This window comes from Bufo bufo, chromosome 4, assembly GCF_905171765.1.
Source record: "Bufo bufo chromosome 4, aBufBuf1.1, whole genome shotgun sequence".
NCBI lineage: Eukaryota > Metazoa > Chordata > Amphibia > Anura > Bufonidae > Bufo > Bufo bufo.
Window position 1 is genome coordinate 634,069,537 of NC_053392.1, and position 26,789 is coordinate 634,096,325.

The window sequence follows — 26,789 nt, forward strand, 5'->3', positions numbered from 1 at the left end:
CAACAAGCGCTCCACAGAGGGGTGGGCCCAGCCAACAAGCGCTCCACAGAGGGGTGGGCCCAGCCAACGAGCGCTTCAGAGGGGTGGCTGCCACGAAAGAGCACTCCAAAGAGGGGTGGCTCCCACGAAAGAGCACTCCAAAGAGGGGTAGGTCCCTCCAAAGAGCGCTCCAAAGAGGGGTTGGTTCCTCCAAAGAGCACTCCATAGAGGGGTAGGTCCCTCCAAAGAGCGCTCCACAGAGGGGTAGGTCCCTCCAAAGAGCACTCCACAGAGGGGTAGGTCCCTCCAAAGAGCACTCCACAGAGGGGTAGGTCCCTCCAAAGAGCACTCCACAGAGGGGTAGGTCCCTCCAAAGAGCGCTCCACAGAGAGGGAAGGGACACGCCCCCACACTCACCCTGACAGAGGTTTCTCAAGAAGACATCAAAGAAGGGGATGCTGATCTGCTGCTGGCAGCGCCGATGCTCCTCAATCTGCCCCAGAACCATCTGACAGAGAAGACAAACATCTCAGCATTATAACAGGCAGATACCAGCACTCCAGTCACCTCCAGAGCTGCATCAGCTCCTCTACTCCAGTCACATCTGAAGACTCTCCAGACGCTCGGCTCCACTGCTGCTCCTGCTATACAATAAAGTGGTCACGTCTTCCGACAGGACATGGTCACCACTGGGAATGTTAGTCCTGAAGTGAGGAGAAGGGGACTGAACCCTAAAAATATGCCGAACCCCCGTTTAAGCCAAGTGGAGGCCGGAGCCGCTCCGATACCTCCAGAGGAGCCGGGGGGTTCATTACTATGTGATGGGGATAAATGGCAGAACTCTAACCCCAGGAGGAGGAGGGGCTGGAGGCTCCGATCCCAGTGTCGTCCGTCAGCTGGAATACGCACTTCATACGCACTTCACCTGCGCCACAGCTTGGAGCTCTTCCATAGGGAGGAGCAGTGGTAAGTGACAGGTACGTAGACCTGGGGTAGTGGGAACACTGCCACTCCAGGACGTCTCAGCCAGATCCGTTTTTCTCGTCTCCTCCCCAGCGGTGTGCCAAGAGCCGGTCTGCGGTGCACGCTTTATACCGCAATGCTTGTCCCTTTGAACTTCGCTCTCCGGGGATATACATCATCTCTGCCCCCCTCTCCTTCCCTATATCCGGGGATATACATCATCTCTGCCCCCCTCTCCTTCCCTATATCCGGGGATATACATCATCTCCGCCCCCCTCTCCTTCCCTATATCCGGGGATATACATCATCTCCGCCCTTCTCTCCTTCCCTATATCTGGGGATATACATCATCTCCGCCCCTCTCTCCTTCCCTATATCCGGGGATATACATCATCTCCGCCCCTCTCTCCTTCCCTATATCCGGGGATATACATCATCTCCGCCCTTCTCTCCTTCCCTATATCTGGGGATATACATCATCTCCGCCCCTCTCTCCTTCCCTATATCTGGGGATATACATCATCTCCGCCCCTCTCTCTTTCCCTATATCTGGGGATATACATCATCTCCGCCCCCCTCTCTCCTTCCCTATATCCGGGGATATACATCATCTCCGCCCCCCTCTCCTTCCCTATATCCGGGGATATACATCATCTCCGCCCCTCTCTCCTTCCCTATATCTGGGGATATACATCATCTCCGCCCTTCTCTCCTTCCCTATATCCGGGGATATACATCATCTCCGCCCCTCTCTCCTTCCCTATATCCGGGGATATACATCATCTCCGCCCCTCTCTCCTTCCCTATATCTGGGGATATACATCATCTCCGCCCCCCTCTCTCCTTCCCTATATCCGGGGATATACATCATCTCCGCCCCCCTCTCCTTCCCTATATCCGGGGATATACATCATCTCCGCCCCTCTCTCCTTCCCTATATCCGGGGATATACATCATCTCCGCCCCTCTCTCTCCTTCCCTATATCCGGGGATATACATCATCTCCGCCCCTCTCTCTCCTTCCCTATATCCGGGGATATACATCATCTCCGCCCCTCTCTCCTTCCCTATATCCGGGGATATACATCATCTCCGCCCTTCTCTCCTTCCCTATATCCAGAGATATACATCATCTCCGCCCCTCTCTCCTTCCCTATATCCGGGGATATACATCATCTCCGCCCTTCTCTCCTTCCCTATATCTGGGGATATACATCATCTCCGCCCCTCTCTCTTTCCCTATATCTGGGGATATACATCATCTCCGCCCCCCTCTCTCCTTCCCTATATCCGGGGATATACATCATCTCCGCCCCCCTCTCTCCTTCCCTATATCCGGGGATATACATCATCTCCGCCCCCCTCTCCTTCCCTATATCCGGGGATATACATCATCTCCGCCCCTCTCTCCTTCCCTATATCCGGGGATATACATCATCTCCGCCCCCCTCTCCTTCCCTATATCCGGGGATATACATCATCTCCGCCCCTCTCTCCTTCCCTATATCTGGGGATATACATCATCTCCGCCCTTCTCTCCTTCCCTATATCCGGGGATATACATCATCTCCGCCCCTCTCTCCTTCCCTATATCCGGGGATATACATCATCTCCGCCCCTCTCTCCTTCCCTATATCTGGGGATATACATCATCTCCGCCCCCCTCTCCTTCCCTATATCCGGGGATATACATCATCTCCGCCCCCCTCTCCTTCCCTATATCCGGGGATATACATCATCTCCGCCCCTCTCTCCTTCCCTATATCTGGGGATATACATCATCTCCGCCCCCCTCTCTCCTTCCCTATATCCGGGGATATACATCATCTCCGCCCCCCTCTCCTTCCCTATATCCGGGGATATACATCATCTCCGCCCCTCTCTCCTTCCCTATATCCGGGGATATACATCATCTCCGCCCCCCTCTCTCCTTCCCTATATCCGGGGATATACATCATCTCCGCCCCTCTCTCCTTCCCTATATCCGGGGATATACATCATCTCCGCCCTTCTCTCCTTCCCTATATCCAGAGATATACATCATCTCCGCCCCTCTCTCCTTCCCTATATCCGGGGATATACATCATCTCCGCCCCTCTCTCCTTCCCTATATCCGGGGAAATACATCATCTCCGCCCCCCTCTCCTTCCCTATATCCGGGGAAATACATCATCTCCGCCCCTCTCTCCTTCCCTATATCTGGGGATATACATCATCTCCGCCCCCCTCTCTCCTTCCCTATATCTGGGGATATACATCATCTCCGCCCCTCTCTCCAGGGATATACATTATCTTCGCCGCTCCGTCCTTTCCTTCCACCGCTAGCAGCCTCCATTTCAGCGGAGAGGTCATGGCGTCTCCGGTCAGAGGCTGCGCCATTCCTTGCCGCCATCGGCTTCTCCCGGTTTCTATATTGGCTCTCACGGCTCCGGAAGTAGATAGGAATTTGTCTGTACGGTGACCGCGGTCAGATCCGGGAGGACATCTCATTTTGGAAGCGCTCGGGCAGATCTTGCGCACAGGCTGCTGGCGAGGAGCGCTCTGTATTTGGCGCATTCTGTGAGATCCGGCGGTGCCTCCGCGGTCCCCTGAACCTCGGATGATAACGTCCGCTCAGTGCCGCTCCTCCTCCGCGGAGACTTCTCGGGGGGGATTCTGTGGCGGGGGGATTCTGAGGGCGTGGCCTCTCGTGATCTGTTGTCTCCCAGCACAAAGGCTATAATCACATTCGGTTTCTTGTGGTTTAGCGCGGCCCGTTCAGGGGAATACGCAGGGGTGCGGCGGTAGATGATTCTAGGTAAGAGGAGGGTTCGGAGCTAGCTCACCGAGGCCAGGACCCCCACACTATACAATGTGGAGTGCAGCTCTGGATGTGACTGGAGTACAGAAGTGGAGGCAGTGGGGGCACTTACCTGGATGCACCCTGCCAGGATGCTGGTGGCCATCTTCTGGTAGAGGCTGGTGTACTTCTCGCAGTCACTCAGGAGGTCTCGCAGTTCAGCCGCCTGCAGGACGGTGGCGCTCTGCTTCTCCAACACTTTACTCAGCATCTCCTTTGCCCCGAGCCGGCACATGACCACGGCACAGTCTTTATTAATGGACGCCAGGCGGTGCAGGAAGCTGACGACCTCCTGGACGACCTGCAGACAGAGGACGGTGACTGGAGAGTCAGAAATCACCCCCCATCCCGACCCCCTCCACTCACCTCATGGTCGCTGGTGGTGCTGACGAGGGAGGTCAGGCAGGGCTCAATGCTGCGATGCCAGGGGAGGGCGTCCTCCTGGTAGTAGGACAGGCATTTATTCAGGATCCTGAAGAAGAGCCAGAGGCGGCGTCACTACAGAGAGCCGGCAACACCACAAGCGTCACTGCTCTTCTATCATTCTCCAGTCACATCCAGAGCTGCATCCACTAGAACGCTGTCTCATTCTCGTCTCACATCCAGAGCTGCATCCACTACAACGCTGTCTCATTCTCCAGTCACATCCAGAGCTGCATCCACTAGAACGCTGTCTCATTCTCCACTCACATCCAGAGCTGCATCCACTAGAACACTGTCTCATTCTCCACTCACATCCAGAGCTGCATCCACTAGAACGCTGTCTCATTCTCCTCTCACATCCAGAGCTCCATCCACTGTAACGCTGTCTCATTCTCCACTCACATCCAGAGCTGCATCCACTAGAACGCTGTCTCATTCTCCACTCACATCCAGAGCTGCATCCACTAGAACGCTGTCTCATTCTCCAGTCACATCCAGAGCTGCATCCACTATAACGCTGTCTCATTCTCCAGTCACATCCAGAGCTGCATCCACTAGAACGCTGTCTCATTCTCCACTCACATCCAGAGATGCATCCACTATAACACTGTCTCATTCTCCACTCACATCCAGAGCTGCATCCACTAGAACGCTGTCTCATTCTCCACTCACATCCAGAGCTGCATCCACTAGAACGCTGTCTCATTCTCCACTCACATCCAGAGCTGCATCCACTAGAACGCTGTCTCATTCTCCACTCACATCCAGAGCTGCATCCACTAGAACGCTGTCTCATTCTCCACTCACATCCAGAGCTGCATCCACTATAACGCTGTCTCATTCTCCACTCACATCCAGAGCTGCATCTACTAGAACGCTGTCTCATTCTCCACTCACATCCAGAGCTGCATCCACTAGAACGCTGTCTCATTCTCCACTCACATCCAGAGATGCATCCACTATAACACTGTCTCATTCTCCACTCACATCCAGAGCTGCATCCACTAGAACGCTGTCTCATTCTCCACTCACATCCAGAGATGCATCCACTAGAACGCTGTCTCATTCTCCACTCACATCCAGAGCTGCATCCACTAGAACGCTGTCTCATTCTCCACTCACATCCAGAGCTGCATCCACTAGAACGCTGTCTCATTCTCCACTCACATCCAGAGATGCATCCACTAGAACGCTGTCTCATTCTCCACTCACATCCAGAGCTGCATCCACTAGAACGCTGTCTCATTCTCCAGTCACGTCCAGAGCTGCATCCACTAGAACGCTGTCTCATTCTCCACTCACATCCAGAGCTGCATCCACTAGAACGCTGTCTCATTCTCCACTCACATCCAGAGCTGCATCCACTAGAACGCTGTCTCATTCTCCACTCACATCCAGAGATGCATCCACTAGAACGCTGTCTCATTCTCCACTCACATCCAGAGCTGCATCCACTAGAACGCTGTCTCATTCTCCAGTCACATCCAGAGCTGCATCCACTAGAACGCTGTCTCATTCTCCAGTCACATCCAGAGCTGAGGACCCTGGCTCGGGCCCCTGGCTCCCCTCCACCCTCGGGGCCCGCACCTGTAGACACAGAGCTGGAGATGCTTCTCGCTGCGGAGCTGCTCCAGGCTGGAGAGAAGCTGCAGGAAGAAGTCGGGGTCTGTGAGGAGCTGGGAGACATCACACGGCAGCGCAGAGGTGTCACCACAGACACAGCGCTCCAGAGACGGCAGCAGCTCCCGGCACAGCCGCACGTCCTGCAGACCGCTGAGCAACGACGCCACGTCCATGTCCTGCAGAGCCGGGGCCACCTCTGAAAGAGGCATCAGAGAGTCACCAACATAACAGAGCCTCATCCAGAGGGAGGCCCAGGAGGGAGAGAGGAGCAGAGCGAGGAGGCCCAGGAGGGAGAGAGGAGCAGAGCGAGGAGGCCCAGGAGGGAGAGAGGAGCAGAGCGAGGAGGCCCAGGAGGGAGAGAGGAGCAGAGCGAGGAGGCCCAGGAGGGAGAGAGGAGGCCCAGGAGGGAGTGAGGAGCAGAGCGAGGAGGCCCAGGAGGGAGTGAGGAGCAGAGCGAGGAGGCCCAGGAGGGAGAGAGGAGCAGAGCGAGGAGGCCCAGGAGGGAGAGAGGAGCAGAGCGAGGAGGCCCAGGAGGGAGAGAGGAGCAGAGCGAGGAGGCCCAGGAGGGAGAGAGGAGCAGAGCGAGGAGGCCCAGGAGGGAGAGAGGAGCAGAGCGAGGAGGCCCAGGAGGGAGAGAGGAGCAGAGCGAGGAGGCCCAGGAGGGAGAGAGGAGCAGAGCGAGGAGGCCCAGGAGGGAGAGAGGAGGCCCAGGAGGGAGTGAGGAGCAGAGCGAGGAGGCCCAGGAGGGAGTGAGGAGCAGAGCGAGGAGGCCCAGGAGGGAGAGAGGAGCAGAGCGAGGAGGCCCAGGAGGGAGAGAGGAGCAGAGCGAGGAGGCCCAGGAGGGAGAGAGGAGCAGAGCGAGGAGGGAGAGAGGAGCAGAGCGAGGAGGCCCAGGAGGGAGAGAGGAGCAGAGCGAGGAGGCCCAGGAGGGAGAGAGGAGGCCCAGGAGGGAGAGAGGAGCAGAGCGAGGAGGCCCAGGAGGGAGTGAGGAGCAGAGCGAGGAGGCCCAGGAGGGAGAGAGGAGCAGAGCGAGGAGGCCCAGGAGGGAGAGAGGAGCAGAGCGAGGAGGCCCAGGAGGGAGAGAGGAGCAGAGCGAGGAGGCCCAGGAGGGAGAGAGGAGCAGAGCGAGGAGGCCCAGGAGGGAGAGAGGAGCAGAGCGAGGAGGCCCAGGAGGGAGAGAGGAGCAGAGCGAGGAGGCCCAGGAGGGAGAGAGGAGGCCCAGGAGGGAGAGAGGAGGCCCAGGAGGGAGAGAGGAGGCCCAGGAGGGAGAGAGGAGCAGAGCGAGGAGGCACAGGAGGGGGTGATGAGCAGGAGGAAGATGAGGAGGGAGTGATGAGCAGGAGAAGGCACAGGAGGGGATGACGAGCCAGAGGAGACACAGGAGGGGGTGACGAGCCAGAGGAGGCACAGGAGGGGGGACGAGCAGGAGGAAGCACAGGAGGGGTGACGAGCAGGAGGAAGCACAGGAGGGGTGACGAGCAGGAGGAAGCACAGGAGGGGTGACGAGCAGGAGGAAGCACAGGAGGGGTGACGAGCAGGAGGAAGCACAGGAGGGGTGACGAGCAGGAGGAAGCACAGGAGGGGTGACGAGCAGGAGGAAGCACAGGAGGGGTGACGAGCAGGAGGAAGCACAGGAGGGGTGACGAGCAGGAGGAAGCACAGGAGGGGTGACGAGCAGGAGGAAGCACAGGAGGGGTGACGAGCAGGAGGAAGCACAGGAGGGGTGACGAGCAGGAGGAAGCACAGGAGGGGTGACGAGCAGGAGGAAGCACAGGAGGGGTGACGAGCAGGAGGAAGCACAGGAGGGGTGACGAGCAGGAGGAAGCACAGGAGGGGTGACGAGCAGGAGGAAGCACAGGAGGGGGGACGAGCAGGAGGAAGCACAGGAGGGGTGACGAGCAGGAGGAAGCACAGGAGGGGTGACGAGCAGGAGGAAGCACAGGAGGGGTGACGAGCAGGAGGAAGCACAGGAGGGGTGACGAGCAGGAGGAAGCACAGGAGGGGTGACGAGCAGGAGGAAGCACAGGAGGGGTGACGAGCAGGAGGAAGCACAGGAGGGGTGACGAGCAGGAGGAAGCACAGGAGGGGTGACGAGCAGGAGGAAGCACAGGAGGGGTGACGAGCAGGAGGAAGCACAGGAGGGGTGACGAGCAGGAGGAAGCACAGGAGGGGTGACGAGCAGGAGGAAGCACAGGAGGGGTGACGAGCAGGAGGAAGCACAGGAGGGGTGACGAGCAGGAGGAAGCACAGGAGGGGTGAAGAGCAGGAGGAAGCACAGGAGGGGTGATGAGCAGGAGGAGGCACAGGAGGGGTGATGAGCAGGAGAAGGCACAGGATGGGTGATGAGCAGGAGAAGGCACAGAAGGGGTGATGAGCAGAAGGAAGCACAGGAGGGGGTGATGAGCAGAAGGAGGCACAGGAGGGGTGATGAGCAGAAGGAGGCACAGGAGGGGTGATGAGCAGAAGGAGGCACAGGAGGGGTGATGAGCAGAAGGAGGCACAGGAGGGGTGATGAGCAGAAGGAGGCACAGGAGGGGTGATGAGCAGAAGGAGGCACAGGAGGGGTGATGAGCAGAAGGAGGCACAGGAGGGGTGATGAGCAGAAGGAGGCACAGGAGGGGTGATGAGCAGAAGGAGGCACAGGAGGGGTGATGAGCAGAAGGAGGCACAGGAGGGGTGATGAGCAGAAGGAGGCACAGGAGGGGTGATGAGCAGAAGGAGGCACAGGAGGGGTGATGAGCAGAAGGAAGCACAGGAGGGGTGATGAGCAGGAGGCACAGAAGAGCAGGAGGAGGCACAGAAGAGCAGGGTGCGGCAGGGACGTCATGGTGGGGTACCTTTGGCCTCGGTGCCGCTCTTCTCCTGACTGCTCTTTATCAGGTCCTGGAGCCGTTTCTGCATGGAGACATCCAGGCTGCTGAAGGTGGAGTTGCTGTCTCCGGTGACGCTGTGGAGGATGTCGGACAGCTCGCCCCCGGACAGCTGCTCAGACAGAGCTTCATGGTTGTCGGTCAGCATCCGGATGACCAGCAGCCCGTTGTACATGGAGGTCAAGCACCTGAAAGGTAGAAGGCGGTGATGTGAGAGCGGCGGCTGAAGGGCGGATGGCGCCGCTGCTCTGGAGCCTTACCCCTCTGTGCCCTGCAGCTTGCTGATGGCCTCGGGGATGGCCCTCAGGAGGCTGGTGGAGCTCCCGCTGGCAGCCGATCCGATGCTGGAGAAGATTTCCTTCATCACCTGAGCGTCCCCCGGATTCAGGTTGTAGCGGCGGGAGCTTCCTCGCAGGTCACAGCTTCCCACCCCGGTCAGCACCTTCAGGACCTGCCAAGGAAGGAGCGCAGATTACAGGGTGGAGGCCGCACACCGCCAGGGAGGCAGGAAGGGCAGGTACTCACCGCCAGACCAATGTGCTGGATGGCAGACGAGGACTGGTGCTCCTGCATACAGCCCAGCACCGCCCGCACCCCTCCCTCCGTGGCAAACAGCACCCGCCAGTCATACTTGGACATGAGCAGGTAGGTGAGCTGCAGACTCGTCACCACCACAAGCTTCTCCTTCATCCGACTGCTCAGAATCTCCACCAACGTCTTAATGATCTTCTCTCTGGTGACAGGCATAGATCAGACCTTCCAAAATGGCCACACTCTACCCCACCGCCACCCATGGCCCTCTGAGCTCCCCCTCAGGTCAGTACCTGTTAGAGCGCCCCTCACTCTTCACAGTGTGGACCTCGTCTCCAGGCTGCTGGAGCATCAGCTGCACCACAGAGCACAGCATCTCCTCCCCACACACGGTCTTGTTCACCTTCTCCATAACCTCCACCAACATCTCCAGAGAGACGCCCTTAGACGAGCCCCTGAGGGATCCAAGACCTGTGGGAGGAGAAGACATCATTAAATAATCACTTCTCAGCAGTCATCTCATTATCATAAGAGGGTGGGTTCCACAGCCACCTCATTATCATAAGGTGTGGCCAGTAGTAATCTCATCTTCAAAATTGTGAAATCAGTATTCTCCTCAGGGCCCATTCAGACGGCCGTAGTGCTTTGAGGATCCGCAAAACACGGATAACGGCCATGTGCGTTCCGCAATTTGCTGACCGCACATGGCCGCAAGCATAATAGAAAATGCCTATTCTGGTCGGCAGTAGGGAATAACGGATGCGGACAGCACACGGTGTGGTGTCCGCATCTTTTGAGGGCCCATAGAAATGATTGCCCGCGTCCTGCACAGGTGCCAGAGCATGCCCACTAAACTGTCCCATAGACACCAATGGAGAACGGTCACAGCTCACCTCCCCCGTCCTGCACAGGTGCCAGAGCATGCCCACTAAACTGTCCCATAGACACCAATGGAGAACGGTCACAGCTCACCTCCCCCGTCCTGCACAGGTGCCAGAGCATGCCCACTAAACTGTCCCATAGACAGCAATGGAGAACGGTCACAGCGCACCTCCCCCGTCCTGCACAGGTGCCAGAGCATGCCCACTAAACTGTCCCATAGACAGCAATGGAGAACGGTCACAAATCACCTCCCCCGTCCTGCACAGGTGCCAGAGCATGCCCACTAAACTGTCCGATAGACAGCAATGGAGAACGGTCACAGCTCACCTCCCCGTCCTGCACAAGTGCCAGAGCATGCCCACTAAACTGTCCCATAGACAGCAATGGAGAACGGTCACAGCTCACCTCCCCGTCCTGCACAAGTGCCAGAGCATGCCCACTAAACTGTCCCATAGACACCAATGGAGAACGGTCACAGCTCACCTCCCCCGTCCTGCACAGGTGCCAGAGCATGCCCACTAAACTGTCCCATAGACACCAATGGAGAACGGTCACAGCTCACCTCCCCCGTCCTGCACAGGTGCCAGAGCATGCCCACTAAACTGTCCCATAGACAGCAATGGAGAACGGTCACAGCGCACCTCCCCCGTCCTGCACAGGTGCCAGAGCATGCCCACTAAACTGTCCCATAGACAGCAATGGAGAACGGTCACAAATCACCTCCCCCGTCCTGCACAGGTGCCAGAGCATGCCCACTAAACTGTCCGATAGACAGCAATGGAGAACGGTCACAGCTCACCTCCCCGTCCTGCACAAGTGCCAGAGCATGCCCACTAAACTGTCCAATAGACAGCAATGGAGAACGGTCACAGCGCACCTCCCCCGTCCTGCACAGGTGCCAGAGCATGCCCACTAAACTGTCCAATAGACAGCAATGGAGAACGGTCACAGCTCACCTCCCCCGTCCTGCACAAGTGCCAGAGCATGCCCACTAAACTGTCCCATAGACACCAATGGAGAACAGCCACAGCTCACCTCCCCCGTCCTGCACAGGTGCCAGAGCATGCCCACTAAACTGTCCCATAGACACCAATGGAGAACGGTCACAGCTCACCTCCCCCGTCCTGCACAGGTGCCAGAGCATGCCCACTAAACTGTCCCATAGACACCAATGGAGAACAGCCACAGCGCACCTCCCCCGTCCTGCACAGGTGCCAGAGCATGCCCACTAAACTGTCCCATAGACACCAATGGAGAACAGCCACAGCGCACCTCCCCCGTCCTGCACAGGTGCCAGAGCATGCCCACTAAACTGTCCCATAGACACCAATGGAGAACGGTCACAGCTGACCTCCCCCGTCCTGCACAGGTGCCAGAGCATGCCCACTAAACTGTCCCATAGACACCAATGGAGAACGGTCACAGCGCACCTCCCCCGTCCTGCACAGGTGCCAGAGCATGCCCACTAAACTGTCCCATAGACAGCAATGGAGAACGGTCACAGCTCAGCTCCCCCGTCCTGCACAGGTGCCAGAGCATGCCCACTAAACTGTCCCATAGACACCAATGGAGAACGGTCACAGCTCACCTCCCCCGTCCTGCACAGGTGCCAGAGCATGCCCACTAAACTGTCCCATAGACAGCAATGGAGAACGGTCACAGCTCACCTCCCCCGTCCTGCACAGGTGCCAGAGCATGCCCACTAAACTGTCTCATAGACAGCAATGGAGAACAGTCACAGCTCACCTCCCCCGTCCTGCACAGGTGCCAGAGCATGCCCACTAAACTGTCCAATAGACACCAATGGAGAACGGTCACAGCGCACCTCCCCCGTCCTGCACAGGTGCCAGAGCATGCCCACTAAACTGTCCCATAGACACCAATGGAGAACGGTCACAGCGCACCTCCCTCGTCCTGCACAGGTGCCAGAGCATGCCCACTAAACTGTCCCATAGACAGCAATGGAGAACGGTCACAGCTCACCTCCCCCGTCCTGCACAGGTGCCAGAGCATGCCCACTAAACTGTCCCATAGACAGCAATGGAGAACGGTCACAGCGCACCTCCCCCGTCCTGCACAGGTGCCAGAGCATGCCCACTAAACTGTCCCATAGACAGCAATGGAGAACGGTCACAGCGCACCTCCCCCGTCCTGCACAGGTGCCAGAGCATGCCCACTAAACTGTCCCATAGACAGCAATGGAGAACGGTCACAGCTCACCTCCCCCATCCTGCACAGGTGCCAGAGCATGCCCACTAAACTGTCCCATAGACAGCAATGGAGAACGGTCACAGCTCACCTCCCCGTCCTGCACAGGTGCCAGAGCATGCCCACTAAACTGTCCAATAGACACCAATGGAGAACGGTCACAGCGCACCTCCCCCGTCCTGCACAGGTGCCAGAGCATGCCCACTAAACTGTCCCATAGACACCAATGGAGAACGGTCACAGCGCACCTCCCTCGTCCTGCACAGGTGCCAGAGCATGCCCACTAAACTGTCCCATAGACAGCAATGGAGAACGGTCACAGCTCACCTCCCCCCGTCCTGCACAGGTGCCAGAGCATGCCCACTAAACCGTCCCATAGACAGCAATGGAGAACGGTCACAGCTCACCTCCCCCGTCCTGCACAGGTGCCAGAGCATGCCCACTAAACTGTCCAATAGACAGCAATGGAGAACGGTCACAGCGCACCTCCCCCGTCCTGCACAGGTGCCAGAGCATGCCCACTAAACTGTCCCATAGACAGCAATGGAGAACGGTCACAGCTCACCTCCCCCGTCCTGCACAGGTGCCAGAGCATGCCCACTAAACTGTCCCATAGACGCTGCTGTCTCCCACTCGGTGCTATTTCACGGTCACACAAATACTCGGGTGCCTGTGGATTCCATGGTACCTGAGCCCCCCTCACCTTTACATCTGTCCTCTGGGGGGACTCCCTCCTGGCAGAGCAGGCTGGTGAGAAGACGCAGGTCTGAGGGCTCGGCTTCCGTCTTCTCTGCACTCGCAGGTTCCTCGTTCTTTGGCTTCTTGGTCAGGAGGCCCCCCAACACCGAGGGCTCCTGGGCTTCACGGCTGGGGCCAGACTTCTGCCTCCCGGGCTGGAGAATGTACTTTGCATAGATGTGAGAGCTCTGCAGGTCGCTCAGGGCACTGCCGGCACAGCGCTCACCCAGGAAGCGCAGGATCTTGTGGGCCACGTCCATGGGCACGGACAGCAGCAGGAGGGCATGCTCGTCCAGACTACACTGCTGACAACAGAAAACAGAGGCTCATGGGGGGGGTGAATATGGTGGAGATCCTGCTCACAGCTGACAATCCTCTGACTCCAGCCTTACACACTGTGACAAACCATCAGCACAGGAGAAAGACAAGAGATTCTACAGAAAGCCCCGGGACCTGTGGTCCGCCTGCATCTCACCTCATCCTCCAGGTTGTTGTGCATCAGGTCCTGCAGCTCCCGCTGCTCCTGCGGCTCCAGCCTCCGTATGAAGAAGAGGATCTCCCACCACTCATCCTGCCTCAGGTGTCCCCGCTCCTCACAGGCCGGCGCCGCCCCCAGGTACGGCGGGGAGTACATCCCCCCACTGGAGGCTTTACAGGACAGGACCGGGACGTCTGCGGAGAGAAGGATCACAGGCTTCTCAGGAGAGAGCACCACGAGATAAGCGTCTCCTGAGGTGCCTGCAGCTGCTTATCCCCGGGTCATTACAAATCTACGGCAGCAGTTATACCGCCAGCCCTCATCAGTGCGTCTCATGCCCTGGTGACGCGTGGCTGCATGGTGGCGGACAAGCAGTCCCAGGTAAATACCTTACAGGCCCACTAACACCTCATGAGCATGTCCCGAGGGCACCAATGGGCTTACAAAGGGGCCCTTACACTTGGAGGTACCTTCAGGGGCCCTTCCACAGCACTCACCTGGAGGCACCTTCAGACTGTCCCCCACCAATGGCGCCTTCTCCTTGGTGTCCTCTTCTGGCTGATCTCCAGCGCTGATGATCTCAACCATATGCCAGTGGACCCAGTAGGTTCTTCCTGTGGAATGCCACAGAACCTGCAGGTGATGACCCGTGTTACTGCTTGGTTGTATAAGGAGGACTAAGTACTACAGTCCACGCGTCCTGGGGGGAGGGGGGGGCAACTACAGTCCATGGGTCCTGGGGGGAGGGGGGGGGGGCAACTACAGTCCATGTGTCCTAGGTGGCGGGGGTGCGACTACAGTCCACGTGTCCTGGGGGGGGGCGACTACAGTCCACGTGTCCTGGGGGGCGGGGGGGCGACTACAGTCCACGTGTCCTGGGGGGGGCGACTACAGTCCACGTGTCCTGGGGGGCGGGGGGGGGCAACTACAGTCCATGGGTCCTGGGGGGAGGGGGGGGGCAACTACAGTCCATGTGTCCTAGGTGGCGGGGGTGCGACTACAGTCCACGTGTCCTGGGGGGGCGACTACAGTCCACGCGTCCTGGGGGGAGGGGGGGGCAACTACAGTCCATGGGTCCTGGGGGAAGGGGGGGGCAACTACAGTCCATGGGTCCTGGGCGAAGGGGGGGGCAACTACAGTCCATGTGTCCTAGGTGGCGGGGGTGCGACTACAGTCCACGTGTCCTGGGGGGGCGGGGGTGCGACTACAGTCCACGTGTCCTCGGGGGGCGGGGGTGCGACTACAGTCCATGTGTCCTGGGGGGAGGGGGGGCAACTACAGTCCATGTGTCCTGGGGGGCGGGGGTGCGACTACAGTCCATGTGTCCTGGGGGGCGGGGGTGCGACTACAGTCCACGTGTCCTGGGGGGAGGGGGCCCAACTACAGTCCATGTGTCCTGGGGGGTGCGACTACAGTCCATGTGTCCTGGGGGGTGAAAGGGAGAACTACAGTCCACGCGTCCTGGGGGGAGGGGGGGGCAACTACAGTCCATGGGTCCTGGGGGGAGGGGGGGTGCGACTACAGTCCACGTGTCCTGGGGGGCGGGGTTGCGACTACAGTCCACCTGTCCTGGGGGGAGGGGGCCCAACTACAGTCCATGTGTCCTGGGGGGTGCGACTACAGTCCATGTGTCCTGGGGGGTGAAAGGGAGGACTACAGTCCATGTGTCCTGGGGGGTGCGACTACAGTCCATGTGTCCTGGGGGGTGCGACTACAGTCCATGTGTCCTGGGGGGTGCGACTACAGTCCATGTGTCCTGGGGGGTGCGACTACAGTCCATGTGTCCTGGGGGGTGCGACTACAGTCCATGTGTCCTGGGGGGTGCGACTACAGTCCATGTGTCCTGGGGGGTGCGACTACAGTCCATGTGTCCTGGGGGGTGAAAGGGAGGACTACAGTCCACGCGTCGCACAGGCGAGGACTACAGTCCCTGACATGAGCAAAATGAAAGAACAGAGTTTGGCGGCGCTGCAAGAGGGATGCAGAGTCTTCCGTAGAGGCAAACAACTTTACTGATGTCAATACCACGCTTTTCGGTGTCGGACAGACCCCTTCTTCAGGTAAGTACAGCAAAACGAAAAGAGGTCTGTCTGACACCGAAACGCGTAGTATTGACATCAGTAAAGTTGTTTGCCTCTACGGAAGACTCTGCACCCTTCAAACTCTGTTCTTTCCTTTGGCTCATGTGACAGACTGAAGCGCACCTTGTACCCCGGCTGGAGGGCGCGCAGCAGCAAGCACAGACTTGTGGAGCACCCATATATTCTATATGACTCCTCTTTGTCCGTGGCATCCCACCAGAGACAGACAGGCTGACCACATGCCCGGACCCTGCATTTATTACCTGAACCGGGGGCATTCCATTGTTGCTCTGCCGAAACACCCCCTCGTCTCCGGCACTGATCTCGTCATAGTCCTCCAGCATTCGCACCGTCATTCCCGGCTTCAAGGCTTCCTGAATATAGTCCACATAGGCGCTCCGCGAGATGAAGTCGGAGGGAGTCATGAACTCTTTCACAGACGTCTTCTTTGCAGGTGTAGACCGCACCGGAGGACTGATGGCCACCTGCAGGCTCGAGCCGGCCGATGCTAGCGGCTGGAAGATGGAGCGAAACGCCCCGTGCTCAAGGTCTGGGAAAATCATCTCCGACTTCTGAGGACGTTCACTGACCCAGCCCATGACCCGCACCAGCTCACAGATGAGGCTGCCCATGGCCATGCAGAAGTCAAACTGGCGCTGGAGGCGGGTGCCCTGGTTCTGGTCCGGCCGGTCGCTGCTCAGTTGGTCCAGCAGTGATGTCACACACAGGTAACGCTTCACCAGCGAGAACAGCTGCTTCCCCGGAATCTGACAAAGAGAAGACCAGAGGAACATTGGGGGGCTTCTACTAGATCTCTACCGGAACACCGGGGTCCTCACCTCCCGGAGGACGTCTGCGGCCTCCGCTCCTCACCTCCCGGAGGACGTCTGCGGCCTCCGCTCCTCACCTCCCGGAGGACGTCTGCGGCCTCCGCTCCTCACCTCCCGGAGGACGTCTGCGGCCTCCGCTCCTCACCTCCCGGAGGACGTCTGCGGCCTCCGCTCCTCACCTCCCGGAGGACACCTGCGGCCTCCGCTCCTCACCTCCCGGAGGACACCTGCGGCCTCCGCTCCTCACCTCCCGGAGGACGACGTCTGCAGCCTCCGCTCCTCCCCCGTGGAGGACATCTACAGCCTCCTCTCTCCACCTCCCGGAGGACATCTACAGCCTCCGCTCCTCCCCCGTGGAGGACATCTACAGCCTCCACTCCTCCCCCGTGGAGGACATCTACAGCCTCCACTCCTCCCCCGTGGAGGACATCTACAGCCTCCACTCCTCCCCCGTGGAGGACATCTACAGCCTCCACTCCTCCCCCGTGGAGGACATCTACAGCCTCCACTCCTCCCCCGTGGAGGACATCTACAGCCTCCACTCCTCCCCCGTGGAGGACATCTACAGCCTCCACTCCTCCCCCGTGGAGGACATCTACAGCCTCCACTCCTCCCCCGTGGAGGACATCTACAGCCTCCACTCCTCCCCCGTAGAGGACATCTGCAGCCTCCTCTCCTTCGTAGAGGCAGCTGTGGGCTCCTCACTTCCAGACCCATTGTATCACATGGTAAGGACTACCCATAACTTACCTGTGGTAGGTGGATGCCATCAAAAGAGATGCAATGTTCCTCCGAGCTGGTGGTCTCGGCAAAGAGCTGCAGCAGTGTAAAGCGCGACTCGAAATCCATGTGTTGCTCAATGCCGTCCTGCTGACTGAGGGACAACAAGACGTGGGCGCGACTTCCTGCAAAACACACACAACTGCCCGTCATGGCGTGCCCGAGCCCCACGGATGTGCCACCATGCACTGCGCAGCCGCCCCCACCTGCATCATGTGACGCCAGCGCGCGCAGCATCTTGCCGGCGTTTTTGCGGATCTGCTTCTCTGGGTTGCAGAGCATCTTCATCAGCAGGTCCAGCGCTCCCGTCTCCTTGAAGACGCCGGCCAGCGAGCCGATACTGGCGTAAGCGCTCAGCACGTGGATGGTGTTGAGGATAGACGAGTCGGGACCACAGCTGGGCGACATCTGACGGGCCGCTCTCTGTACCAGCATCCGAACGTCCTCGGTCATTTCCTGCAGAGCGCCTTCATCTGGGGCCCCGGAAGTCTTCTCCTGTGGGACCCCGGGCCCCTCAGGCTTCCGCTTCCCCAGCAGGGTGGGACAGTTGCTGTAGACTTCCTCAGCTGACATCCACATGAGGATGTTGGAGGACTTGTTCTCCGCTTGTGAGGTGGTTCCACCGCTGCCGGCTCCTGTCTCCTCCATGTTCTGCACCGCCCAGCGGATCAGATACTCCACATGACCGTCCGCACTCCATCGCTGGCGCAGGAGCTCCTCGGGCTGGGCCTGCAGCTTCGGACCCAGCTGGACCAGCAGATTGCCGTTCCTCCGCTCCCCCACAGACATGGCGACACTAGGAGGAGGAAGCAACATTAAAGGGGTCACACATCTCAATGTCCAGCGAGATGGGAACAAGCAATAGCCTTAGGAGGCCAGGCGTGCGGACAGAGACAGAGGCCGCTGCTTCCCACAACTCCCATTAGAGTGACTGGGAGACACACTGGTTCCGTAACAGCCGAGAACCGCGGAAAGGAAAAGACCCGACAAATACTCAAAATTAAAGGGAACCTGTCACCTCCAACAAACACCCCCAGCCGGCAGCGGCAACCGAGAGTAGCCGGCAGCGGCAGCCGAGAGTAGCCGGCAGCGGCAGCCGAGAGTAGCCGGCAGCGGCAGCCGAGAGTAGCCGGCAGCGGCAGCCGAGAGTAGCCGGCAGGCAGAGAAGCTGTAAAGACGATCTTTAATCCCCGGCCGGCGCGCTTCTCTAGTCAGGCTGGAAGTCATGGGGGCAGCGGCCTCCTTGCTTCAAGTAACGGTAACCACGCCCCCTTCCCCGCCCCTTCGCTGTGATTGACAGCGCTTATGCACAACAGTTCGGCTGGCTTTGCCGAACTGCCAGCTGTCAGTCACAGCGAAGGGGCGGGGAAGGGGGCGTGGTTACCGTTACTTGAAGCAAGGAGGCCGCTGCCCCCATGACTTCCAGCCTGACTAGAGAAGCGCGCCGGCCGGGGATTAAAGATCGTCTTTACAGCTTCTCTGCCTGCAGGAAGAAGACGATTGTTACAAACACGCTGCCGGCTACTCTCAGGTACCGCTGCCGGCTACTCTCAGGTACCGCTGCCGGCTACTCTCAGGTACCGCTGCCGGCTACTCTCAGGTACCGCTGCCGGCTACTCTCAGGTACCGCTGCCGGCTACTCTCAGGTACCGCTGCCGGCTACTCTCAGGTACCGCTGCCGGCTACTCTCAGGTACCGCTGCCGGCTACTCTCAGGTACCGCTGCCGGCTACTCTCAGGTACCGCTGCCGGCTGGGGGTGTTTGTTGGAGGTGACAGGTTCCCTTTAAGTAAATATCATTGCTCTGCGCTCGTCGTTGTCCCCCCTCCATTACTCTCCCCTTCTTCTTCTCCCCCCTCCATTACTCTCCCCCTGTTCTCCTCCATTACTCTCCCCTCTGTTCTCCTCCATTACTCTCTCCTTTTCTTCTCCCCCCTCCATTACTATCACCCCTCTTCTTCTTCTCCCCCCTCCATTACTCTCCCCCTGTTCCCCTCCATTACTCTCCCCCTGTTCTCCTCTTCTCCTCCCCCCTCCATTACTCTCCCCCTGTTCTCCTCTTCTCCTCCCCCCTCCATTACTCTCCCCCTGTTCTCCTCTTCTCCTCCATTACTCTCCCCCTGTTCTCCTCTTCTCCTCCATTACTCTCCCCCTGTTCTCCTCTTCTCCTCCCCCCTCCATTACTCTCCCCCTGTTCTCCTCTTCTCCTCCCCCCTCCATTACTCTCCCCCTGTTCTCCTCTTCTCCTCCCCCCTCCATTACTCTCCCCCTGTTCTCCTCTTCTCCTCCCCCCTCCATTACTCTCCCCCTGTTCTCCTCTTCTCCTCCCCCCTCCATTACTCTCCCCCTGTTCTCCTCTTCTCCTCCCCCCTCCATTACTCTCCCCCTGTTCTCCTCTTCTCCTCCCCCCTCCATTACTCTCCCCCTGTTCTCCTCTTCTTCTCCCCCCTCCATTACTCTCCCCCTGTTCTCCTCTTCTTCTCCCCCCTCCATTACTCTCCCCCTGTTCTCCTCTTCTTCTCCCCCCTCCATTACTCTCCCCCTGTTCTCCTCTTCTTCTCCCCCCTCCATTACTCTCCCCCTGTTCTCCTCTTCTTCTCCCCCCTCCATTACTCTCCCCCTGTTCTCCTCTTCTTCTCCCCCCTCCATTACTCTCCCCCTGTTCTCCTCTTCTTCTCCCCCCTCCATTACTCTCCCCCTGTTCTCCTCTTCTTCTCCCCCCTCCATTACTCTCCCCCTGTTCTCCTCTTCTTCTCCCCCCTCCATTACTCTCCCCCTGTTCTCCTCTTCTTCTCCCCCCTCCATTACTCTCCCCCTGTTCTCCTCTTCTTCTCCCCCCTCCATTACTCTCCCCCTGTTCTCCTCTTCTTCTCCCCCCTCCATTACTCTCCCCCTGTTCTCCTCTTCTTCTCCCCCCTCCATTACTCTCCCCCTGTTCTCCTCTTCTTCTCCCCCCTCCATTACTCTCCCCCTGTTCTCCTCTTCTTCTCCCCCCTCCATTACTCTCCCCCTGTTCTCCTCTTCTTCTCCCCCCTCCATTACTCTCCCCCTGTTCTCCTCTTCTTCTCCCCCCTCCATTACTCTCCCCCTGTTCTCCTCTTCTTCTCCCCCCTCCATTACTCTCCCCCTGTTCTCCTCTTCTTCTCCCCCCTCCATTACTCTCCCCCTGTTCTCCTCTTCTTCTCCCCCCTCCATTACTCTCCCCCTGTTCTCCTCTTCTTCTCCCCCCTCCATTACTCTCCCCCTGTTCTCCTCTTCTTCTCCCCCCTCCATTACTCTCCCCCTGTTCTCCTCTTCTTCTCCCCCCTCCATTACTCTCCCCCTGTTCTCCTCTTCTTCTCCCCCCTCCATTACTCTCCCCCTGTTCTCCTCTTCTCCTCCCCCCTCCATTACTCTCCCCCTGTTCTCCTCTTCTCCTCCCCCCTCCATTACTCTCCCCCTGTTCTCCTCTTCTTCTCCCCCCTCCATTACTCTCCCCCTGTTCTCCTCTTCTTCTCCCCCATCCATTACTCTCCCCCTGTTCTCCTCCCTTCTCCATTACTTTCCCCCTGTTCTCCTCTTCTCCCCCCTCCATTACTCTCCCCCTGTTCTCCTCTTCTTCTCCCCCCTCCATTACTCTCCCCCTGTTCTCCTCCCCCTCCATTACTCTCCCCCTGTTCTCCTCTTCTTCTCCCCCCTCCATTACTCTCCCCCTGTTCTCCTCTTCTTCTCCCCCGTCCATTACTCTCAACCTGTTCTCCTCCCCCTCCATTACTCTCCCCCTGTTCTCCTCTTCTTCTCCCCCCTCCATTACTCTCCCCCTGTTCTCCTCTTCTTCTCCCCCCTCCATTACTCTCCCCCTGTTCTCCTCTTCTTCTCCCCCCTCCATTACTCTCCCCCTGTTCTCCTCTTCTTCTCCCCCCTCCATTACTCTCCCCCTGTTCTCCTCTTCTTCTCCCCCCTCCATTACTCTCCCCCTGTTCTCCTCTTCTTCTCCCCCCTCCATTACTCTCCCCCTGTTCTCCTCTTCTTCTCCCCCCTCCATTACTCTCCCCCTGTTCTCCTCTTCTTCTCCCCCCTCCATTACTCTCCCCCTGTTCTCCTCTTCTTCTCCCCCCTCCATTACTCTCCCCCTGTTCTCCTCTTCTTCTCCCCCCTCCATTACTCTCCCCCTGTTCTCCTCTTCTTCTCCCCCCTCCATTACTCTCCCCCTGTTCTCCTCTTCTTCTCCCCCCTCCATTACTCTCCCCCTGTTCTCCTCTTCTTCTCCCCCCTCCATTACTCTCCCCCTGTTCTCCTCTTCTTCTCCCCCCTCCATTACTCTCCCCCTGTTCTCCTCTTCTTCTCCCCCCTCCATTACTCTCCCCCTGTTCTCCTCTTCTTCTCCCCCCTCCATTACTCTCCCCCTGTTCTCCTCTTCTTCTCCCCCCTCCATTACTCTCCCCCTGTTCTCCTCTTCTTCTCCCCCCTCCATTACTCTCCCCCTGTTCTCCTCTTCTTCTCCCCCCTCCATTACTCTCCCCCTGTTCTCCTCTTCTTCTCCCCCCTCCATTACTCTCCCCCTGTTCTCCTCTTCTTCTCCCCCCTCCATTACTCTCCCCCTGTTCTCCTCTTCTTCTCCCCCCTCCATTACTCTCCCCCTGTTCTCCTCTTCTTCTCCCCCCTCCATTACTCTCCCCCTGTTCTCCTCTTCTTCTCCCCCCTCCATTACTCTCCCCCTGTTCTCCTCTTCTTCTCCCCCCTCCATTACTCTCCCCCTGTTCTCCTCTTCTTCTCCCCCCTCCATTACTCTCCCCCTGTTCTCGTCTTCTTCTCCCCCCTCCATTACTCTCCCCCTGTTCTCGTCTTCTTCTCCCCCCTCCATTACTCTCCCCCTGTTCTCCTCTTCTTCTCCCCCCTCCATTACTCTCCCCCTGTTCTCCTCTTCTTCTCCCCCCTCCATTACTCTCCCCCTGTTCTCCTCTTCTCCTCCCCCCTCCATTACTCTCCCCCTGTTCTCCTCTTCTTCTCCCCCCTCCATTACTCTCCCCCTGTTCTCCTCTTCTTCTCCCCCATCCATTACTCTCCCCCTGTTCTCCTCCCTTCTCCATTACTTTCCCCCTGTTCTCCTCTTCTTCTCCCCCCTCCATTACTCTCCCCCTGTTCTCCTCTTCTTCTCCCCCCTCCATTACTCTCCCCCTGTTCTCCTCCCCCTCCATTACTCTCCCCCTGTTCTCCTCTTCTTCTCCCCCCTCCATTACTCTCCCCCTGTTCTCCTCTTCTTCTCCCCCGTCCATTACTCTCAACCTGTTCTCCTCCCCCTCCATTACTCTCCCCCTGTTCTCCTCTTCTTCTCCCCCCTCCATTACTCTCCCCCTGTTCTCCTCTTCTTCTCCCCCCTCCATTACTCTCCCCCTGTTCTCCTCTTCTTCTCCCCCCTCCATTACTCTCCCCCTGTTCTCCCCCTGTTCTCCTCCCTCCATTACTCTCCCCCTGTTCTCCTCCCCCTCCATTACTCTCCCCCTGTTCTCCTCCCCCCTCCATTACTCTCCCCCTGTTCTCCTCTTCTTCTCCCCCCTCCATTACTCTCCCCCTGTTCTCCTCCATTACTCTCCCCCTGTTCTCCTCCATTACTCTCCCCCTGTTCTCCTCCCCCCTCCATTACTCTCCCCCTGTTCTCCTCTTCTTCTCCCCCCTCCATTACTCTCCCCGTTCTCTTCTTCTCCCCCCTCCATTACTCTCCCCGTTCTCCTCTTCTTCTCCCCCCTCCATTACTCTCCCCCTGTTCTCCTCTTCTCCTCCCCCCTCCATTACTCTCCCCCTGTTCTCCTCTTCTTCTCCCCCCTCCATTACTCTCCCCGTTCTCCTCTTCTTCTCCCCCCTCCATTACTCTCCCCGTTCTCCTCTTCTTCTCCCCCCTCCATTACTCTCCCCCTGTTCTCCTCCCCCTCCATTACTCTCCCCCTGTTCTCCTCCCCCTCCATTACTCTCCCCCTGTTCTCCTCTTCTTCTCCCCCCTCCATTACTCTCCCCCTGTTCTCCTCTTCTTCTCCCCCCTCCATTACTCTCCCCCTGTTCTCCTCTTCTTCTCCCCCCTCCATTACTCTCCCCCTGTTCTCCTCTTCTTCTCCCCCCTCCATTACTCTCCCCCTGTTCTCCTCTTCTTCTCCCCCCTCCATTACTCTCCCCCTGTTCTCCTCTTCTTCTCCCCCCTCCATTACTCTCCCCCTGTTCTCCTCTTCTTCTCCCCCCTCCATTACTCTCCCCCTGTTCTCCTCTTCTTCTCCCCCCTCCATTACTCTCCCCCTGTTCTCCTCTTCTTCTCCCCCCTCCATTACTCTCCCCCTGTTCTCCTCTTCTTCTCCCCCCTCCATTACTCTCCCCCTGTTCTCCTCTTCTTCTCCCCCCTCCATTACTCTCCCCCTGTTCTCCTCTTCTTCTCCCCCCTCCATTACTCTCCCCCTGTTCTCCTCTTCTTCTCCCCCCTCCATTACTCTCCCCCTGTTCTCCTCTTCTTCTCCCCCCTCCATTACTCTCCCCCTGTTCTCCTCTTCTTCTCCCCCCTCCATTACTCTCCCCCTGTTCTCCTCTTCTTCTCCCCCCCTCCATTACTCTCCCCCTGTTCTCCTCTTCTTCTCCCCCCTCCATTACTCTCCCCCTGTTCTCCTCTTCTTCTCCCCCCTCCATTACTCTCCCCCTGTTCTCCTCTTCTTCTCCCCCCTCCATTACTCTCCCCCTGTTCTCCTCTTCTTCTCCCCCCTCCATTACTCTCCCCCTGTTCTCCTCTTCTTCTCCCCCCTCCATTACTCTCCCCCTGTTCTCCTCTTCTTCTCCCCCCTCCATTACTCTCCCCCTGTTCTCCTCTTCTTCTCCCCCCTCCATTACTCTCCCCCTGTTCTCCTCTTCTTCTCCCCCCTCCATTACTCTCCCCCTGTTCTCCTCTTCTTCTCCCCCCTCCATTACTCTCCCCCTGTTCTCCTCTTCTTCTCCCCCCTCCATTACTCTCCCCCTGTTCTCCTCTTCTTCTCCCCCCTCCATTACTCTCCCCCTGTTCTCCTCTTCTTCTCCCCCCTCCATTACTCTCCCCCTGTTCTCCTCTTCTTCTCCCCCCTCCATTACTCTCCCCCTGTTCTCCTCTTCTTCTCCCCCCTCCATTACTCTCCCCCTGTTCTCCTCTTCTTCTCCCCCCTCCATTACTCTCCCCCTGTTCTCGTCTTCTTCTCCCCCCTCCATTACTCTCCCCCTGTTCTCGTCTTCTTCTCCCCCCTCCATTACTCTCCCCCTGTTCTCCTCTTCTTCTCCCCCCTCCATTACTCTCCCCCTGTTCTCCTCTTCTTCTCCCCCCTCCATTACTCTCCCCCTGTTCTCCTCTTCTCCTCCCCCCTCCATTACTCTCCCCCTGTTCTCCTCTTCTTCTCCCCCCTCCATTACTCTCCCCCTGTTCTCCTCTTCTTCTCCCCCATCCATTACTCTCCCCCTGTTCTCCTCCCTTCTCCATTACTTTCCCCCTGTTCTCCTCTTCTTCTCCCCCCTCCATTACTCTCCCCCTGTTCTCCTCTTCTTCTCCCCCCTCCATTACTCTCCCCCTGTTCTCCTCCCCCTCCATTACTCTCCCCCTGTTCTCCTCTTCTTCTCCCCCCTCCATTACTCTCCCCCTGTTCTCCTCTTCTTCTCCCCCGTCCATTACTCTCAACCTGTTCTCCTCCCCCTCCATTACTCTCCCCCTGTTCTCCTCTTCTTCTCCCCCCTCCATTACTCTCCCCCTGTTCTCCTCTTCTTCTCCCCCCTCCATTACTCTCCCCCTGTTCTCCTCTTCTTCTCCCCCCTCCATTACTCTCCCCCTGTTCTCCCCCTGTTCTCCTCCCTCCATTACTCTCCCCCTGTTCTCCTCCCCCTCCATTACTCTCCCCCTGTTCTCCTCCCCCCTCCATTACTCTCCCCCTGTTCTCCTCTTCTTCTCCCCCCTCCATTACTCTCCCCCTGTTCTCCTCCATTACTCTCCCCCTGTTCTCCTCCATTACTCTCCCCCTGTTCTCCTCCCCCCTCCATTACTCTCCCCCTGTTCTCCTCTTCTTCTCCCCCCTCCATTACTCTCCCCGTTCTCTTCTTCTCCCCCCTCCATTACTCTCCCCGTTCTCCTCTTCTTCTCCCCCCTCCATTACTCTCCCCCTGTTCTCCTCTTCTCCTCCCCCCTCCATTACTCTCCCCCTGTTCTCCTCTTCTTCTCCCCCCTCCATTACTCTCCCCGTTCTCCTCTTCTTCTCCCCCCTCCATTACTCTCCCCGTTCTCCTCTTCTTCTCCCCCCTCCATTACTCTCCCCGTTCTCCTCTTCTTCTCCCCCCTCCATTACTCTCCCCCTGTTCTCCTCCCCCCTCCATTACTCTCCCCCTGTTCTCCTCCCCCTCCATTACTCTCCCCCTGTTCTCCTCCCCCTCCATTACTCTCCCCCTGTTCTCCTCTTCTTCTCCCCCCTCCATTACTCTCCCCCTGTTCTCCTCCATTACTCTCCCCCTCCTCTCCTCCATTACTCTCTCCTCTTCTCCCCCCTCCATTACTCTCCCCCTGTTCTCCTCTTCTTCTCCCCCCTCCATTACTCTCCCCCTGTTCTCCTCCATTACTCTCCCCCTGTTCTCCTCCATTACTCTCCCCCTGTTCTCCTCCCCCCTCCATTACTCTCCCCCTGTTCTCCTCTTCTTCTCCCCCCTCCATTACTCTCCCCGTTCTCCTCTTCTTCTCCCCCCTCCATTACTCTCCCCGTTCTCCTCTTCTTCTCCCCCCTCCATTACTCTCCCCCTGTTCTCCTCTTCTTCTCCCCCCTCCATTACTCTCCCCCTGTTCTCCTCTTCTTCTCCCCCCTCCATTACTCTCCCCCTGTTCTCCTCTTCTTCTCCCCCCTCCATTACTCTCCCCCTGTTCTCCTCTTCTTCTCCCCCCTCCATTACTCTCCCCCTGTTCTCCTCTTCTTCTCCCCCCTCCATTACTCTCCCCCTGTTCTCCTCTTCTTCTCCCCCCTCCATTACTCTCCCCCTGTTCTCCTCCATTACTCTCCCCCTCCTCTCCTCCATTACTCTCTCCTCTTCTCCCCCCTCCATTACTCTCCCCCTGTTCTCCTCTTCTTCTCCCCCCCTCCATTACTCTCCCCCTGTTCTCCTCTTCTTCTCCCCCCTCCATTACTCTCCCCCTGTTCTCCTCCATTACTCTCTCCTCTTCTCCCCCCTCCATTACTCTCCTTCCCATTACCCCTGCCCCCCCAGTTCTCCTCCGGTTACCCGGACCACCCCTCCCCCACGCGCACCTTCCCCGGTCCTCACACCGTCTGCCGGGTTCAGTCACCGCCGCTATGCAGACTCAACTTCCGGGTCAGCCAGGCCACGTGACACATAAAGACACGCCCACCGCAGTTACATTACTATTGCGAACAAGCGATGACTCGGCTCATGAAGGCGAGGGCGGGACTATGAGGAAAGAGGCGGTGTCAGCGGAGGGGCGCGCACCAGAGGGGAGGAGTGAAGGCTGTTGGCAGGTGACAGGCCGACCGTCCTCCATAGTAACCAGTCAGTCCACCGAGCATAGCAACCAGATAACTCCCCCATAGGAAGCTGTAAG

At 58.3% G+C, this 26,789-nt stretch overlaps 1 protein-coding gene across 4 annotated transcripts in view; it reads right to left on the bottom strand.

Annotated features, from left to right (window-relative positions):
• LOC120999849 (cullin-9-like) overlaps window positions 1-26,579 on the bottom strand; it is a 105,209-nt gene extending 78,630 nt beyond the window's left edge. For 2 of the 4 annotated variants that reach the window (XM_040430874.1, XM_040430871.1), the window contains exons 1-15: window positions 26,479-26,579; window positions 17,432-18,021; window positions 17,196-17,350; window positions 15,879-16,382; window positions 14,032-14,167; window positions 13,532-13,728; window positions 13,022-13,361; window positions 9,522-9,699; window positions 9,223-9,430; window positions 8,958-9,148; window positions 8,665-8,885; window positions 5,792-6,023; window positions 4,148-4,253; window positions 3,855-4,082; window positions 397-487 (exon numbers count right to left, since the gene is read on the bottom strand). In XM_040430874.1, the coding sequence (XP_040286808.1) occupies window positions 397-487; window positions 3,855-4,082; window positions 4,148-4,253; window positions 5,792-6,023; window positions 8,665-8,885; window positions 8,958-9,148; window positions 9,223-9,430; window positions 9,522-9,699; window positions 13,022-13,361; window positions 13,532-13,728; window positions 14,032-14,167; window positions 15,879-16,382; window positions 17,196-17,350; window positions 17,432-18,014 (3,370 nt within the window). In that variant the 5' untranslated portion in view covers window positions 18,015-18,021; window positions 26,479-26,579. The remainder of the gene's footprint in view (window positions 1-396; window positions 488-3,854; window positions 4,083-4,147; window positions 4,254-5,791; window positions 6,024-8,664; window positions 8,886-8,957; window positions 9,149-9,222; window positions 9,431-9,521; window positions 9,700-13,021; window positions 13,362-13,531; window positions 13,729-14,031; window positions 14,168-15,878; window positions 16,383-17,195; window positions 17,351-17,431; window positions 18,022-26,478) is intronic. The other 2 variants (XM_040430873.1, XM_040430872.1) reach the window with 2 other exon arrangements.
• Window positions 26,580-26,789: the final 210 nt, after the last annotated feature.